At 39.6% G+C, this 14324-nt stretch overlaps 1 protein-coding gene and 1 pseudogene across 1 annotated transcript; one reads left to right on the forward strand and one right to left on the reverse strand.

Annotated features, from left to right (window-relative positions):
* Window positions 1-942, reverse strand: LOC101680085 (olfactory receptor 1N1). The gene has a single exon (XM_004782108.1). It carries the CDS (start codon window positions 940-942, stop codon window positions 1-3), a length of 942 nt encoding a protein of 313 aa, XP_004782165.1.
* An 11482-nt stretch (window positions 943-12424) lies between these two features.
* On the forward strand, window positions 12425-13366 carry LOC106004634 (annotated as a pseudogene).
* Window positions 13367-14324: the final 958 nt, after the last annotated feature.

Raw genomic sequence — 14324 nt, forward strand, 5'->3', positions numbered from 1 at the left:
CTATATGTAAGAAGATAAAATTCTCTTGCGACTAAGGAGCTTCTTAAGGGCCCCTTTCATGTCCTTGTTCCTTAGGCTATAGATAAAAGGGTTCAACATGGGGGTCACCACAGTGTACACTGCAGCTGCTGCAATGTCCTTCTCCTCAGAGGCAACAGAGGCAGGGCACAGGTAAGCACTGAACAGCGTCCCATAGAACACACAGACAACACAGAGATGGGAACTACAGGTGGAAAAGGCCTTGCTCCCCACGCCAGAAGTTCGAAGCCTCAGGATGGCTGATACAATGTGGATGTAGGAGATGACAATGCAGATAAAGGGGATGATGAGTACTGTGCCTCCTAAGGCAAAAACCATCAACTCGTTGATGTGAGTATCAGAACATGACAACTTCAGGACAGGAGTTATGTCACAGAAAAAGTGAGCTACTTCCCCAGCAACACAGAAGGAGAGCTGAGCCATGAGGAGGGTATGGGTCAGGGCAACAGTGTGGGTGAGGACCCAACATAATGCAAGCAGCAGGCCACAGAGTCGGGGGCTCATGACTGTGGAGTACTGGAGAGGGCGGCAAATGGCTACATAACGGTCATATGCCATTACAGCCAGGAAGAAGCTGTCCAGATCACCAAACATCAGAAAGAAATACATTTGGGTGAGGCAACCTGCATAGGAGATGGTGTGATGCTGACTCTGAACATTTGCCAGCATCTTGACAACTGTGGAAGATGTTAAACCTATGTCAACAAAAGACAGGTTGGCCAGAAAGAAGTACATGGGAGTGTGGAGGTGTGGGTCTGAGCTGATGGCCAGGATGATGAGCGCATTCCCAGCCAGGGTGACAAGATACATACACAGGAAAATTCCAAACAGTAACTGCTCTTGCTCTGGTGACTCAGATATTCCTCGGAGGAAAAATTCAGAGATACTGGATTGGTTTTCCATGACTCTGCAGCATCTGAAAGCTAGGGAGGACAGTTAGATGTTAGATTTCTTCTAGAATTCTGCTTGTAAGGACTCCCAAATCTTTGAACTTCCAAATCTCTCTTTAACTTCATTATCTTCCCCAATCTGACTTCACCTCTAATCTGACCCTACTTCCTTCCTCTTCCTTAGGAATCTCATAGATTCTTCCCTTCTTTTCTCTTTCCCTCTGGTCAATCTTTTACTCAGCAGGTACTGTCCCAAGGAGGCTCTAGGCACGTTCAACCCTGGCATGACCAAGCCTTGGACCAGGTCTACCACCGCCTATCAGTTTCATCATTGCATTGCACAGTACATGAGTAGTTGAGGTGAGCTGAATTTTACATTCTCTTCATGGCCACAAAATTCATAAAAAAATTTTTCTAAATTCTCACAATACCTCATTTTAGAGTGAAGGGCATATAAAGAACTTATGTTGTTTTATTTCCTTATCATTTCTTCCAAAATAGGAAAGATGGAGTTCTGTATTTTTCCTCCAGTGTTTTGAGTTATTTGTCATCAGCACCAATAGCATCCCATAGTTAACAATTACCAGCCACTCATTATACTTATGAGTCACTTATCACTGTAGTCACTGTACTAAGCATTTTATACAGATCATATCCTTTAATCCTTAAACAACACTAAAAAGCAGAGATTATTATGCTTACAATTGTATAGAGAAGAAAACTGAATAATTTTCAGAGGTACCCACAAATATTTGAGATAGAATTCCAACTCATAGCACTGGACAGCAGAAACTGTTCATTAATCAAAATGTATAGACAATAATTTTCTGTCATCAAACATTAATCTCTCAAAATTTCTAGTTTCATAGCTTTAGCCTCACTTGCCTTTCCTAGCTTGGATTCTTGTCTTTTATGGAGCAGCAATGAAGTTCAGGAACTAGAATGAGCTCCAGCATCATCTGGCTGAGAGGTCCCCAGACTACTTAGCCTGTGAGATGCTTGCTAGAAGTACAGAATCCTCAGACCTACTGAGTTGAATTCCCTATGATATATTCTGTGTGTCTGTGTTTAAAAAACTAGAACTAAAACTAAACCCTCCTCAGGGATTCTGATGCTCCATAAAGATCTTCATTTAGTTTAACTAACTTGTCCTATCTGATTCACAAATGAACAAGCAAAGTTTTAGAAAAACAAAGTGATTAGAAAGTTAATGCTGCTCCTTATAGAGAGAACTAGATTGTCCAAGCTTTTAGACTAGTGTTCTTTTTGTTCAGTTGGCTGCCTTCCCATTTTTCATTACTTTTTGTTATTAGTATCTTATAGATATAAGTACGTTCCTAAGTACATTCCAATCTCTATTCAGAGTCCACACATAAAGAAAAATTAACCTCCAGATCAATAGAGGATATAGCATTGTTTCTATTTTGAAGTTAATAGTTCAAACTTTAGCAAGAGCAATAACTGAGAACCATCACATATTTATCTAACCCTGAACCTTACACTAATTGAGGAACACATCTAAGAGCTATGCAAATTACTCTGAAAGATCAGAAGGCCACAACTATGTTCTCCCTTATTCTATCTCTCAATAGGAACGTGATGCCTCATAAAGGTTAAGCTCTCTGACTGGATACACTTTAATTACCATGTCCTGAAGGCAGGCGACTCTCTTAAGACCCAGCTGACTTGTATCTTGTCAAGAGGAGGGTGATGCAGACCAGCAGACAACCCCATGCTTTCCTGACATTCAGATCCTGCTTTAGGGAGTTCACTCATTTGGGGATCTTAAAGAGGCTGTGCTTTATTTTAGAGAAGAGCTGCACCAGTTTCATGATCCCTGTTGGCATATAATGCCTTGATCAGACTATTCCTGTAGAGGTCCCTTAGTCTATACCACCAACCAGTTAACATCAGATATCCTCTAAAATGTGTCCAAGCTCTACCCAAGGGCCTTGTATTAATACCTCTTGTTCTATCCTTTGGTTCTTCCTTTCCCTAAAACGGTTTCTCATCCTTCATCCTGTCTAAAGCCTCAGAAAACTCTATAGATCCTAGAGACAACAATGAGATGTTTCATAAACCTTTGGGCAACTCCTGTCTCTGTCATCCTAGAGTGCTGAGATCCCTTTACTTACCTCTACTGCTTATTCATCTACTGTGTCTGCCAACAAGTAAGACCTGGCCTGGACATGATGGAGAGAATATTCCAAAGGCAGTAACTGCTAGCCTGCAACTGTTTGTCTCCAGTTTCTCTTCTTACTACTACCCTCATTACTGAGAAGAAGGCACTGTAGATGTCCTTAATTTGGGGGGAGGACAGGAAGAGTTCAGATTCTTCTTTACAAACTTTGTGAAGGTGCTAACTAGAAACAGAGTTTAGGGTCAAGAATAATAAATACAGAAACAAAAATCAGCTTGCTAAACTGAGGTTAAAAATAAATTTTGTTGGGTGGGAGGGGAGTGAGAGCAAGAGCAAGAGCAAGAGAGTGAGAGAGAAGGATTCCAGATCAGGAGCCCAGGAGATCAACAAAGGATTGCAAATCCAAGCCAAAGACAAATCTGAAGGGAAGTCTAGAGTTATCTAAGCTGGAACATTCATCAGCTGGAACAAAGAAGACTAGAAAGAAGAGGGTCCTTCCTCAATATTTCAGGTGCTCTGGGACAAATGGTACTCAGATCTCACTCAAACCATGTCCTTAGGAATTTTGAAGCATTTTATATTTGTATTTTGAAATGTGAACTAAGAAACTCAGAAATGAGGAGCTGGCTCATCAGGCTGATATCAGGAGGAAGCTGAAGAGAGCTCTACTTTGGGCATCTACAGTCAGGGAGTCATGGGACAAAGTTCCCTAGAGCATTGTTAGAGCTAATATACATAATTGCCCAATTTCCTCTCTGTATCTCTCATAATAGACCAAATTAGTTTAGTACTGACTTCATTAAAACATTTTAGAAGTTTGACTTTTTTTCTGTTTAGTTGTGGTATTAAGGAGTTAGACTATTTGTATTGATTTGTAATCACAGTCCATGACAAAAATGTACTATGTAAATAAATATTCTAGCTTTCCCATTTGCAAGAAGATTTCTGTTCCTAAACTCCTCCAATAGAGAAATCTGGTTTGCCTCTCTTTTTGTTCCCTATAGAAAACAAACTGAGAGTTACTGGAGAGGAGGCGGGTGGAGGGATGAGTTAATGGGTGATGGGCATTAAGGACGGCACTTGTAATGAGCACTGGGTGTTGTATGTAAGATGAATCACTACATTCTACACCTGAAAGTAATATGACACTACATTAACTAAATGGAATTGAAATAAAAACTTGAAAAAGAAGAAAGATATCTGGAAGTACCCACATCTACAAATATTCTAATGACATATGACATATCTTTCTTTTTAAAAATTTTTTCAATTTATTTATTTTCAGAAAAACAGTATTCATTATTTTTTCACCACACCCAGTGCTCCATGCAATCCGTGCCCTCTATAATACCCACCACCTGGTACCCCAGCCTCCCACCCCCCTGCCACTTCAAACCCCTCAGATTGATTTTCAGAGTCCTTCTATTTAAAAATATTATGTTAAAGTCATGTATGTAATTTCACTTTCTCCTAAAACCCTATAAAAGTTGGTATTATAGAGGGCACGGATTGCATGGAGCACTGGGTGGGGTGCAAAAATAATGAATACTGTTATGCTGAAAATAAAAAATAAATTAAAAGTAAAAAAAAAAAAAAGTAAAGTGATTGACCATAGAGTTGAGGTCCATATCTGGGCTCTCTACTCTGTTCCATTGGTCTATGTGTCTGTTTTTATGCCAGTACCATGTTGTCTTGGTGATTACAGCTTTGTAGTAAAGCTTGAAATCAGGTAACATATTGCCCCCAGTTTTATTTTTATTTTTCAACATTTCCTTAGAAATTTGGGGTCTCTTCTGATTCCATACAAATTTTTGGATTATTTGTTCCAGCTCTTTGAATAATACCAGTGGAATTTTGATTGGAATAGCATTAAAAGTATAGATTACGCTAGGCAGTAGAGACATTTTAACAATGTTTATTCTTCCAATCCAAGAGCATGGAATGATCTTCCATCTTTTTTGTCTTCTTCAATTTCTTTCATGAGTGTTCTGTAGTTCCTTGAGTACAGATCCTTTACCTCTTTGGTTAGGTTTATTCCCAAATATCTTATGGTTCTTGGTGCTGTAGTAAATGGAATCAATTCTCTAATTTCCCTTTCTGTATTTTCATTGTTAGTGTATAAGAAAGCAACTGATTTCTGTACATTGACTTTGTATCCTGCCATGTTGCTGGATTGTTGTATGAGTTCTAGTAGTTTGGGGCTGGAATCTTTTGGGTTTTCCATATAAAGAATCATGTCATCTGCGAAGAGAGAGAATTTGACTTCTTCATTGCCAATTTGGATATCTTTTATTTCCCTTTGTTGTCTGTTTGCTGTTGCTAGGACTTCTAATACTATGTTGAACAAGAGTGGTGAGAGTGGGCATCCTTGTTGTGTTCCTGATCTCAACAGGAAGGCTGCAAGCTCTTTCCCATTGAGGATGATATTTGCTCTGGAGAAAGGGGAACCTTCTTACACTGTTGGTGGGAATGCAAGTTGGTGCAGCCACTTTGGAGAGCAGTGTGGAGATTCCTCAAGAAATTAAAAATAGAGCTTCCTTATGACCCTGCAATTGCACTCCTGGGTATTTACCCCAAAGATACAGATGGAGTGAAAAGAAGGGCCTTCTGTACCCCAATGTTTATAGCAGCAATGGCCATGGTTGTCAAACTGTGGAAAGAACCAAGATGCCCTTCAATGGACAAATGGATAAGGAAGATGTGGTCCATATACACTATGGAGTATTATGCCTCCATCAGAAAGGATGAATACCCAACTTTTGTAGCAACATGGACGGGACTGGAAGAGATTATGCTGAGTGAAATAAGTCAAGTAGAGAGAGTCAATTATCATATGGTTTCACTTATTTGTGGAGCATAATAAATAGCATGGAGGACAAGGGGAGTTAGAGAGAAGAAGGGAGTTGGGGTAAATTGGAAGGGGAGGTGAACCATAAGAGACTATGGACTCTGAAAAACAATCTGAGGGTTTTGAAGTGGAACCAGGTGGTGCGTATTAGGGAGGGCAGGGATTTCATGGAGCACTGGGTGTGGTGCAAAATCAATGAATACTGTTATGCTGGGGAAAAAAAAAATACCAAAGTGATTTTTTTTTAAAAAGTCATAAACCCCACAAGGACAGAGAGGAGTAGAAAGCACAAAATAGTAACACAATTTAGGAAACTGGAAACCATATGGATGAGGAAGTGGTAATCAAGATGATCTTAACATTGTCTTCAACATCACTAAGCTGCAGACAGTTTCTCCTGGCTATGTGCTCCTGACCTCCACTTTCTTAGAGCTTTACTTTAGAAAGCTTAGTGTTAGTTTTTTTCCCTCTGCCCTCTTTGATATATAAATCTTATCCCAGCATTTTGACAGTTTTACAATCTAGAAATATCTTTCTCAAGTACCTGGGAACCATCATTTTGAAATGTAATCATGAAGAAGGAGTATACTTATTTCCCATTCTCAGTGGAAGGATAGGAACCATACTTTAGTGATGCCAATCAGCAAACATAGATGGCCTAATCACAGTAACCAACCTTCTAACTGCCTCCAGTACTTTTCCACGAGCTCCCCGAGCACTTAAAAGTCCTCCTGCAGGCCCAGTTGGTAAAGCATGTGACTCTTGATCTGAGGGTTATACGTTCAAGTCCCATATTTCATGTAGACATTATGTTAAAAAAAAAATGTCCTCCACCTTTTTTTTCCAGTGGAATTGAGTTCAATCTCTCTCCCCTACTGCAATCATCTTCCCCTCAGTTTTATTGAGATATAATTGATATGCAGCACAGTATAAGTTTAAGGTATAGAGCATATGACTTGACTTACATATATTATAAAATGATTATCATAGTAAGTTTGCTTATCATCCATCATCTCGAATAGATATAAAAATTTTTCTTCCTGTGATAAGAACTCTTATGAGTTCAAATATACTGTACAGATTGTTAACTATAGTTATCATGTTGCACATTATAGCCCCATTTATCCTTCACCCAATTCCCCAAGCACCCAAACCCTACCTCTGGAAATGATAAATCTGATCCCATTGTCTTTGAGTTTGGGGTTTTTTCTTTTCTTTTCTATTCTTTTCTTTTCTTTTTAATTTAATTTAATATAAGTGAGATCATATAGTATTTGTCTTTCTCTGACTGATGTCACTGATTATAATACCCTCAAGGTCCATTCATGTTGTTGCAAATGGGATGTTTTCATTCTTTTTTTATAGCTGAAAACTATTCCTGGTGTGTTTGTGTGTGTGTGTGTTTGTGTGTGTGTTTCACAACTTCTATATCCATCCATCTACTGATGGACACGTCCATTGTTTCCATGTCTTGGCTACTGTCAGTAATGTTATAATAAACACAGGGTGCAGATACTTCTTCTACATAGTGTTTTTGTTTCCCTCAGGTATATGACCAGAAGTGAAGTTGATGGACTGTATGGTAGTACTATTTTTAATTTTTTGAGGAAGCTCCATACTATTTCCCATAGTGGCTGCACCAGCTGACACAAGAGTTCTCTTTTGTCCACATCTTCACCTGCAATAGTATTGAATAAAGTCTTCCTTGTCTTTTTAGCTCCATGTGGTACAACCTTCCTTTTTTTCAATATGGGACTGAATCAATCTAAATCAATCTGTTATCTGAGTTAACAGATAAGTGGAATCCTAAACTGCCAGCAGGTGAAATAAAAAAGTCAATCTTGTAAGAATCCTCAAAAGGCCCAGAAACTGGAATCCCTTGGTAACGTGGGACCTAAGAGTAAAAGGGAAGTCTAAGAGGTGACAGTTATTTCAGAAGAAGCTAGGTCTCTAGAATCCACTTTACAGCCCACACTATGGGAATGCTGTCCGTGCCCTACCCCAGCAGAAACTGGGAGGTTTACTTTTTTTTTTTTTTTAAGATTTTATTTATTTATTTTCCAGAGAGTGTGTGTGAACACAAGCAGGGGAGCAGCAGACAGAGGGAGAAGCAGACTCACTGTTGAGCAAGGAGCCCAATGTGGGACAGGATCCTAGGACCCTGACATCATGACCTGAGCCAAGGCAGACGCTCAGCAAATGGACCCACGCAGGTGGCTCTAAACAGTAATTTTAGACTATGTCAACATGAGCAAACATAACACTAAATATCAAAACTAATTAATGAACCAGGTGGTGGGAATTAGAGAGGGCACGCATTGCAGGGAGCACTGGGTGTGGCACAAAAACAATGAACACTGGCATGCTGAAAACAAACAAATAAAAAAAAAACTAATTAATGAATCAAAAAATTTTAAAGGAAAAATACCCAAAATTCAATAGTACCTATGGGCATAATATATTATTCTTAATTTCTTAATTCATTCACTTACTTCTGAAATATCCCATAGAGAGTCCTCTGATGGTTGTTTTAACTACTTGACTTTCCTGGTAAGGGTTAGACTCTCTAAACAATAATACACCTTCTTGTTTAGCATTTATTACAAATATAAAATAATTGGAGAGGGCACGGATTGCATGGAGCACTGGGTGTGGTGCAAAAATAATGAACGCTGTTATGCTGAAAATAAATAAGAAAAATAATAGCTAATGAGTATATGATATGTGCCATCTCTGTGTATGTTAACTGATCAAAATTTAAAAGTACTTTTTCTCCAAGCACAATGGTTATATCCAGGAGTACATGAGAAAATGGAGGTGATATTTGTTACACAGCTTGTCCTAGCACACTGGTGATGTCCTACCTAAAGATAATCCAGCCTCACACAGATATGTACCTGGAAAAGATAAGAGAAATCATAATAACCTTATCAGAAAATTATGGATATTCCCTTTTGATGCTGTGTCAAAATTCAATGAGCATTAATTTATTGGAAACTAGTTACAATGTGGAATGTGAAAACATCAATAAACTTTTCAGATTATAAAAAAAAGAAGTGCAATGATATGAGGCTTTAAAAATTGCACCAAATATTCAGCTTCTTATTTTTAAAAATTTGAGCTCTCTAGTATTTGAGGCAAAGTTCATCTCATTGTACCACTTCCCTGACTCTGCTCCAGAGTATAATTCACAAATAAAAGTTACTTGAAAGCTCTTTTTTTAAGTGTACTTATATCCATGATTTGAAGGATCAGTCATGGTCTGTTTTTCCATTATTTTCACTGTACCTAGCAAGAGTCTGACACCTGGTAAGTAGTCATAAATATTTGATGAATTAAATCAATTAACTTGTGGGAGGTTTACTTTCTGGTGAAGCTTGGGACTGGGGCATTGCCACATACAGCTCAAAATCTTATTATTAGTGAAGCATGTGAAAAACAAGGAAATTACATGACTATACCTACACACCAGATATTGAATGCTGAGACCCATAGACCTTTACCCAGATGTTGCTGGCAGACCTCTATCCTGAATATAGAATATTAGAAGGATTTTCTTTGGAGGCTGAACAGGAAAGAACTGAAGATATGGGCATTGGAGTTTCCCTTCTCAAAAACAGGTCGACTCCCAGCCAGGATGCACGTCAGTGAAATTTAAGCAACAGTTCCATCTATAAGCACAGAGCTTCCAGCCAGTTTCCCAAAAATGTACTGGGTTATGGCACAAGTCAGCATAGAACACAAATCTGAAATGCACAGCCCTACAAATTTTCCATATTTACATGCCAATATAACCACCCACAAATCAAGATATAGAATATTTCCTTCTGGTTAGAAGGCTCCCTCTCTTCCCTTCTGAGGCACTATCCTCTCAGAGGTGACTATTCTTGTGATAAATATTACCAGAAGGTTAGTTTTGTCCATTTTTAAAGTTCATGTAAAAGGAATCATTGAGATATCACCTCACACCAGTTAGAATGGCCAAAATTAACAAGACAGGAAACAACATGTGTTGGAGGGGATGTGGAGAAAGGGGAACCCTCTTCCACTGTTGGTGGGAATGCAAGTTGGTGCAGCCTCTTTGGAGAACAGTGTGGAGATTCCTCAAGAAATTAAAAATAGAGCTTCCCTATGACCCTGCAATTGCACTCCTGGGTATTTACTCCAGAGATACAGAGGTCATGGAAAGAAGAGCCATCTGTACCCCAATGTTTATAGGAGCAATGGCCACAGTCGTCAAACTGTGGAAAAACCAAGATGCCCTTCAATGGATGAATGGATAAGGAAGATGTGGTCCATATACACTATGGAGTATTATGCCTCCATCAGAAAGGATGAATACCCAACTTTTGTAGCAACATGGACGGGACTGGAAGAGATTATGCTGAGTGAAATAAGCCAAGTAGAGAGAGTCAATTATCATATGGTTTCACTTCTTTGTGGAGCATAACAAATATCACGGAGAACAAGGGGTGTTAGAGAGGAGAAGGGAGTTGGGGTAAATTGGAAGGGGAGGTGAATCATGAGAGACTATGGACTCTGAAAAACAGCCTGAGGGGTTTGAAGTGGCAGGGGTGTGGGAGGTTGGGGTACTAGATGGTGGGTATTACAGAGGGCACGGATTGCATGGAGCACTGGGTGTGGTGAAAAAATAATGAATACTGTTATGCTGAAAATAAATAAATTTTTTTAAAAAAGGAATCCTATGGTAGAATGCCTACATCTGGCTATGTTAGCACAACATGGTGTCTGTCAGATTCAATCATGTATGACCTATAATAGGAGTTTGTTCTCTATATTGCTGTGTAACATTTCATTACACAAATATTAGTTGATTAATTTTTTTGTTTATGAACATAGACGGCTTACTTCCAATTTTTGGTTATTATGAGTAAAGGTGATAGGAATCCTTAAGCATGCCTTTCATGGGTCACATGTATTTCTTTCTCTCAGGCGTACACCCAGGAGTGATATGTCTGGGCATTAGGGTGAGAAATAATCATGTGTAGGCAAACTATTTTCCAAAATGCTTATACAAATTTATGCTCCCATCCAAAATAATTGAGAGTTCTAGTTGCTAAATAGTCTCAACAAAGGTAATAGTGTCTGTCTTTTTATCTCTGGGGTATTGTTGAAGAATACTAGGGCAATGGAAATGTCCTATATTTTTGTCTGCATAAAGGCTACATAGATATATACATATGTAACATTCATTAATTTTTTTTAATTTTTTACTTCTTTTCAGCATAACAGTATTCATTGGTTTTGCACCACACCCAGTGCTCCATGCAATCCGTGCCTTCCCTAATACCCACCACCTGGTTCCCCCAACCTCCCACCACCTGCCCCTTCAAAACCCTCAGATTGTTTTTCAGAGTCCATAGTCTCTCATGGTTCACCTCCCCTTCCAGTTTCCCTGAACTCCCTTCTCCTCTCCATCTCCCCTTGTCCTCCATGTTATTTGTTATGCTCCACAGATAAGTGAAACCATATGATAATTGACTCTCTCTACTTGACTTATTTCACTCAGCATAATCTCTTCCAGTCCCGTCCATGTTGCTACAAAAGTTGGGTATTCATCCTTTCTGATAGAGGCATAATACTCCATAGTTATTGGACCACATCTTCCTTATCCATTCATCCATTGAAGTGCATCTTGGTTCTTTCCCTAGTTTGGCGACTGTGGCCATTGCTGCTATAAACATTGACAGAAGGCCCTTCTTTTCACGACCTCTGTATCTTTGGGGTAAATACCCAGGAGTGCAATTGCAGGGTCATAGGGAAGCTCTGTTTTTAATTTCTTGAGGAATCGCCACACTGTCCTTCAAAGAGGCTGCACCAACTTGCATTCCCAACAACAGTGGAAGAGGGTTTCCCTTTCTCCACATCCCCTCCAACACATGTTGTTTCCTGTCTTGCTAATTTTGACCATTCTAACTGGTGTAAGGTGGTATCTCAATGTGGTTTTAATTTGAATCTCCTTGATGGCTAGTGATGATGAACATTTTTTCATGTGTCTGATAGCCATTTCTATGCCTTCATTGGATAAGTGTCCATATCTTCTGCCCATTTTTTGATATGATTGTCTGTTTTATGTGTGTTGAGTTTCAGAGTTCTTTATAGATCCTGGATATCAACCTTTTGTCTGTACTGTCATTTGCAAATATCTTCTCCAATTCTGTGGGTTGTCTTTCTGTTTTGTTGACTGTTTCCTTTGCTGTGCAGAAGCTTTTGATTGTGAGATCAGAGGCAGATCGATAAAGAGATTGTGATCACAGACTCTAAAGTCAGAATTGCCAGATGTAAACTTTACCTCCACCACTTTCTAGGTGACTCAGTTCTTTCATCAATAATATCAGCACAACAATGACTACCTCATAGTGTTCTTTCAGATCAAGGAGACAATCCATCTTTATTTTATGTCTTTGTTTCCATCTAGAAAATACCAGGGCTGGAAACGTTTTTGAAGTGTCATCCTCCATTTTGTTCCTTAGTTACACCCGCGACATGAAACCAGGAAACCACACAATGAGTGTCTCTGAATTCTTCCACCTGGGCCTGTCTGAGCAGCAGGAACAGCAACCCCTCCTATTCAGCATCTTCCTGAGCATGTACCTGGTCACTGTGCTGGGGAACATTGTCATCATCCTGGCCATTGTCTCTGATTCACACCTCCACACTCCCCATGTACTTCTTCCTGGCAAAATTCTCCCTCACTTATTTGTGTTTCGCATCTACCACAGTCCTCAGGATGCTGGTGAACATCCAGGCTGATAGGAAAACCATCACTTACAGTGGATACCTGTCTCAGATCTACTTCTTCCTATGGTTCATTGGTCTAGATGTCTTCCTCCTGGCAGTGATGGCATATGACCGGCTTGTGGCTACCTGCCACCCCCTTCACTATGCCTTGGTCATGACTCCCAGAAGCTGTACTCTGCTGTTGGTCATGTCCCTAATACTCACTGAGTCATACTCTCTGGCCCACACCATTCTCCTGGCTCAGTTATCCTTCTGCACTGACAACATTGTCCCCCACTTCCTTTGTGAGCTTCTCCCCCTGTTGAAGCTCTCTTGTTCCAATACTTATGTCAACCAGTGTGTGCTAATATACTGGGGAGGGACCTTAACCACCTTGATCCCCTAATTAGGCTAATTATCATTTCCTATGTCCGCATCATGGCTGCCATTGTGAGAGTCCCATCAATGAGTGGGAAGTGGAAGGCCTTCTCCACATGCAGCTCCCACCTCTAAGCTGTTTGCTTGTTCTATGTGTCTGCTATTGGGGTCTACTTTGTTCACTCCTCTGCTGATTCAGCCAGCAAGGACAGGATTGCAGCAGTGATGTATGCTGTGGTGACTCCCATGCTGAATCCGTTCACCTATAGCCTGAGAAACAAAGACATGAAGAGTGCCTTGGGGAGACTCTTGAGTGGAAGGGCACTGTGATCTCCATGGGACCAAGGAAATAATCCCAGGAATTCAGGGGATATCAACTAATAGAGTTATCCTGTGCCTATCTAAATACTGCATCTGCTTCCTGCCAGCTTTCCAACCTATAGCAAATTAAATAACCTCGGTGAGCCACAATTTCCCTACTCAGAAAAGAAGGTAATAAAATATTCTCTATCATGTCAACTATACTAAAATTTAAGAATTTAAAAATATATTCTCCATCATGCAGTGTTTCTGGAAGAATCAGGAGAAAAATCTGCAAATTTTCTCCTTGTAGGCATTTTAGATCTTCATTTTCTTTAGCAATGTTCAACATATTTCTTTGAGGTGAATAATTGCATTGTACAGATGAGAAAACAATGACTCAAAAAAGGTTAAATTACTTATAGGAAGTAGCACAGGTATTAAGTGGCAGAGCCAGAATTTGAACCCAGGTGTCTGGTTCCAAAATGCACACCCTTAATGGTTACACTTTGCCAAAATGGATATGAAATATCTAATTTCTCTCAATTACTAGTTTGTTTTCTTTTCTTGCTTCTGTCACATTGTTCACATACACATTTCTACTCAGCAACTTCTCTCTCAATACTACCAAATGACTTGAGGATGGGGTAAGGCAAATCAGAACCTAGGACAGAAGTATAAACAGCCTCAGAGATCCTCAGACTTCCCCAAGAGAGCAGGCCCTCTGCTTGAGCATAAATCTGTGGTTGGCTATTCTGAAATGACTTAGGAATCAAGCCACATGATCAGAGAGAAAGGTCCTTGGACCACATTATGTTGGGTTCTCACCAGGTTTCTTTTATGAGGCCATGATTCTTTAGTCAATACAATGCCAACAACCTCTGTTCAGATACATTTTTAAATATATTGATTTCATTACTGCATCCCCTCTGAGGGGTCTGTCCTAACAACCTGCAGAGGATTTTTCAATAACCCACAGGAGAAACTT

The sequence above is a fragment of the Mustela putorius genome, unplaced genomic scaffold (assembly GCF_011764305.1).
Source record: "Mustela putorius furo isolate JIRA1106 unplaced genomic scaffold, ASM1176430v1.1 tig00000596_pilon_pilon_pilon, whole genome shotgun sequence".
In the NCBI taxonomy this organism is placed as follows: Eukaryota; Metazoa; Chordata; class Mammalia; order Carnivora; family Mustelidae; genus Mustela; species Mustela putorius.

Bases quoted from the DNA above. Each gene is read 5' to 3' on its own strand.
- LOC101680085 (XM_004782108.1), bottom strand. From the start codon at position 942: ATGGAAAACCAATCCAGTATCTCTGAATTTTTCCTCCGAGGAATATCT.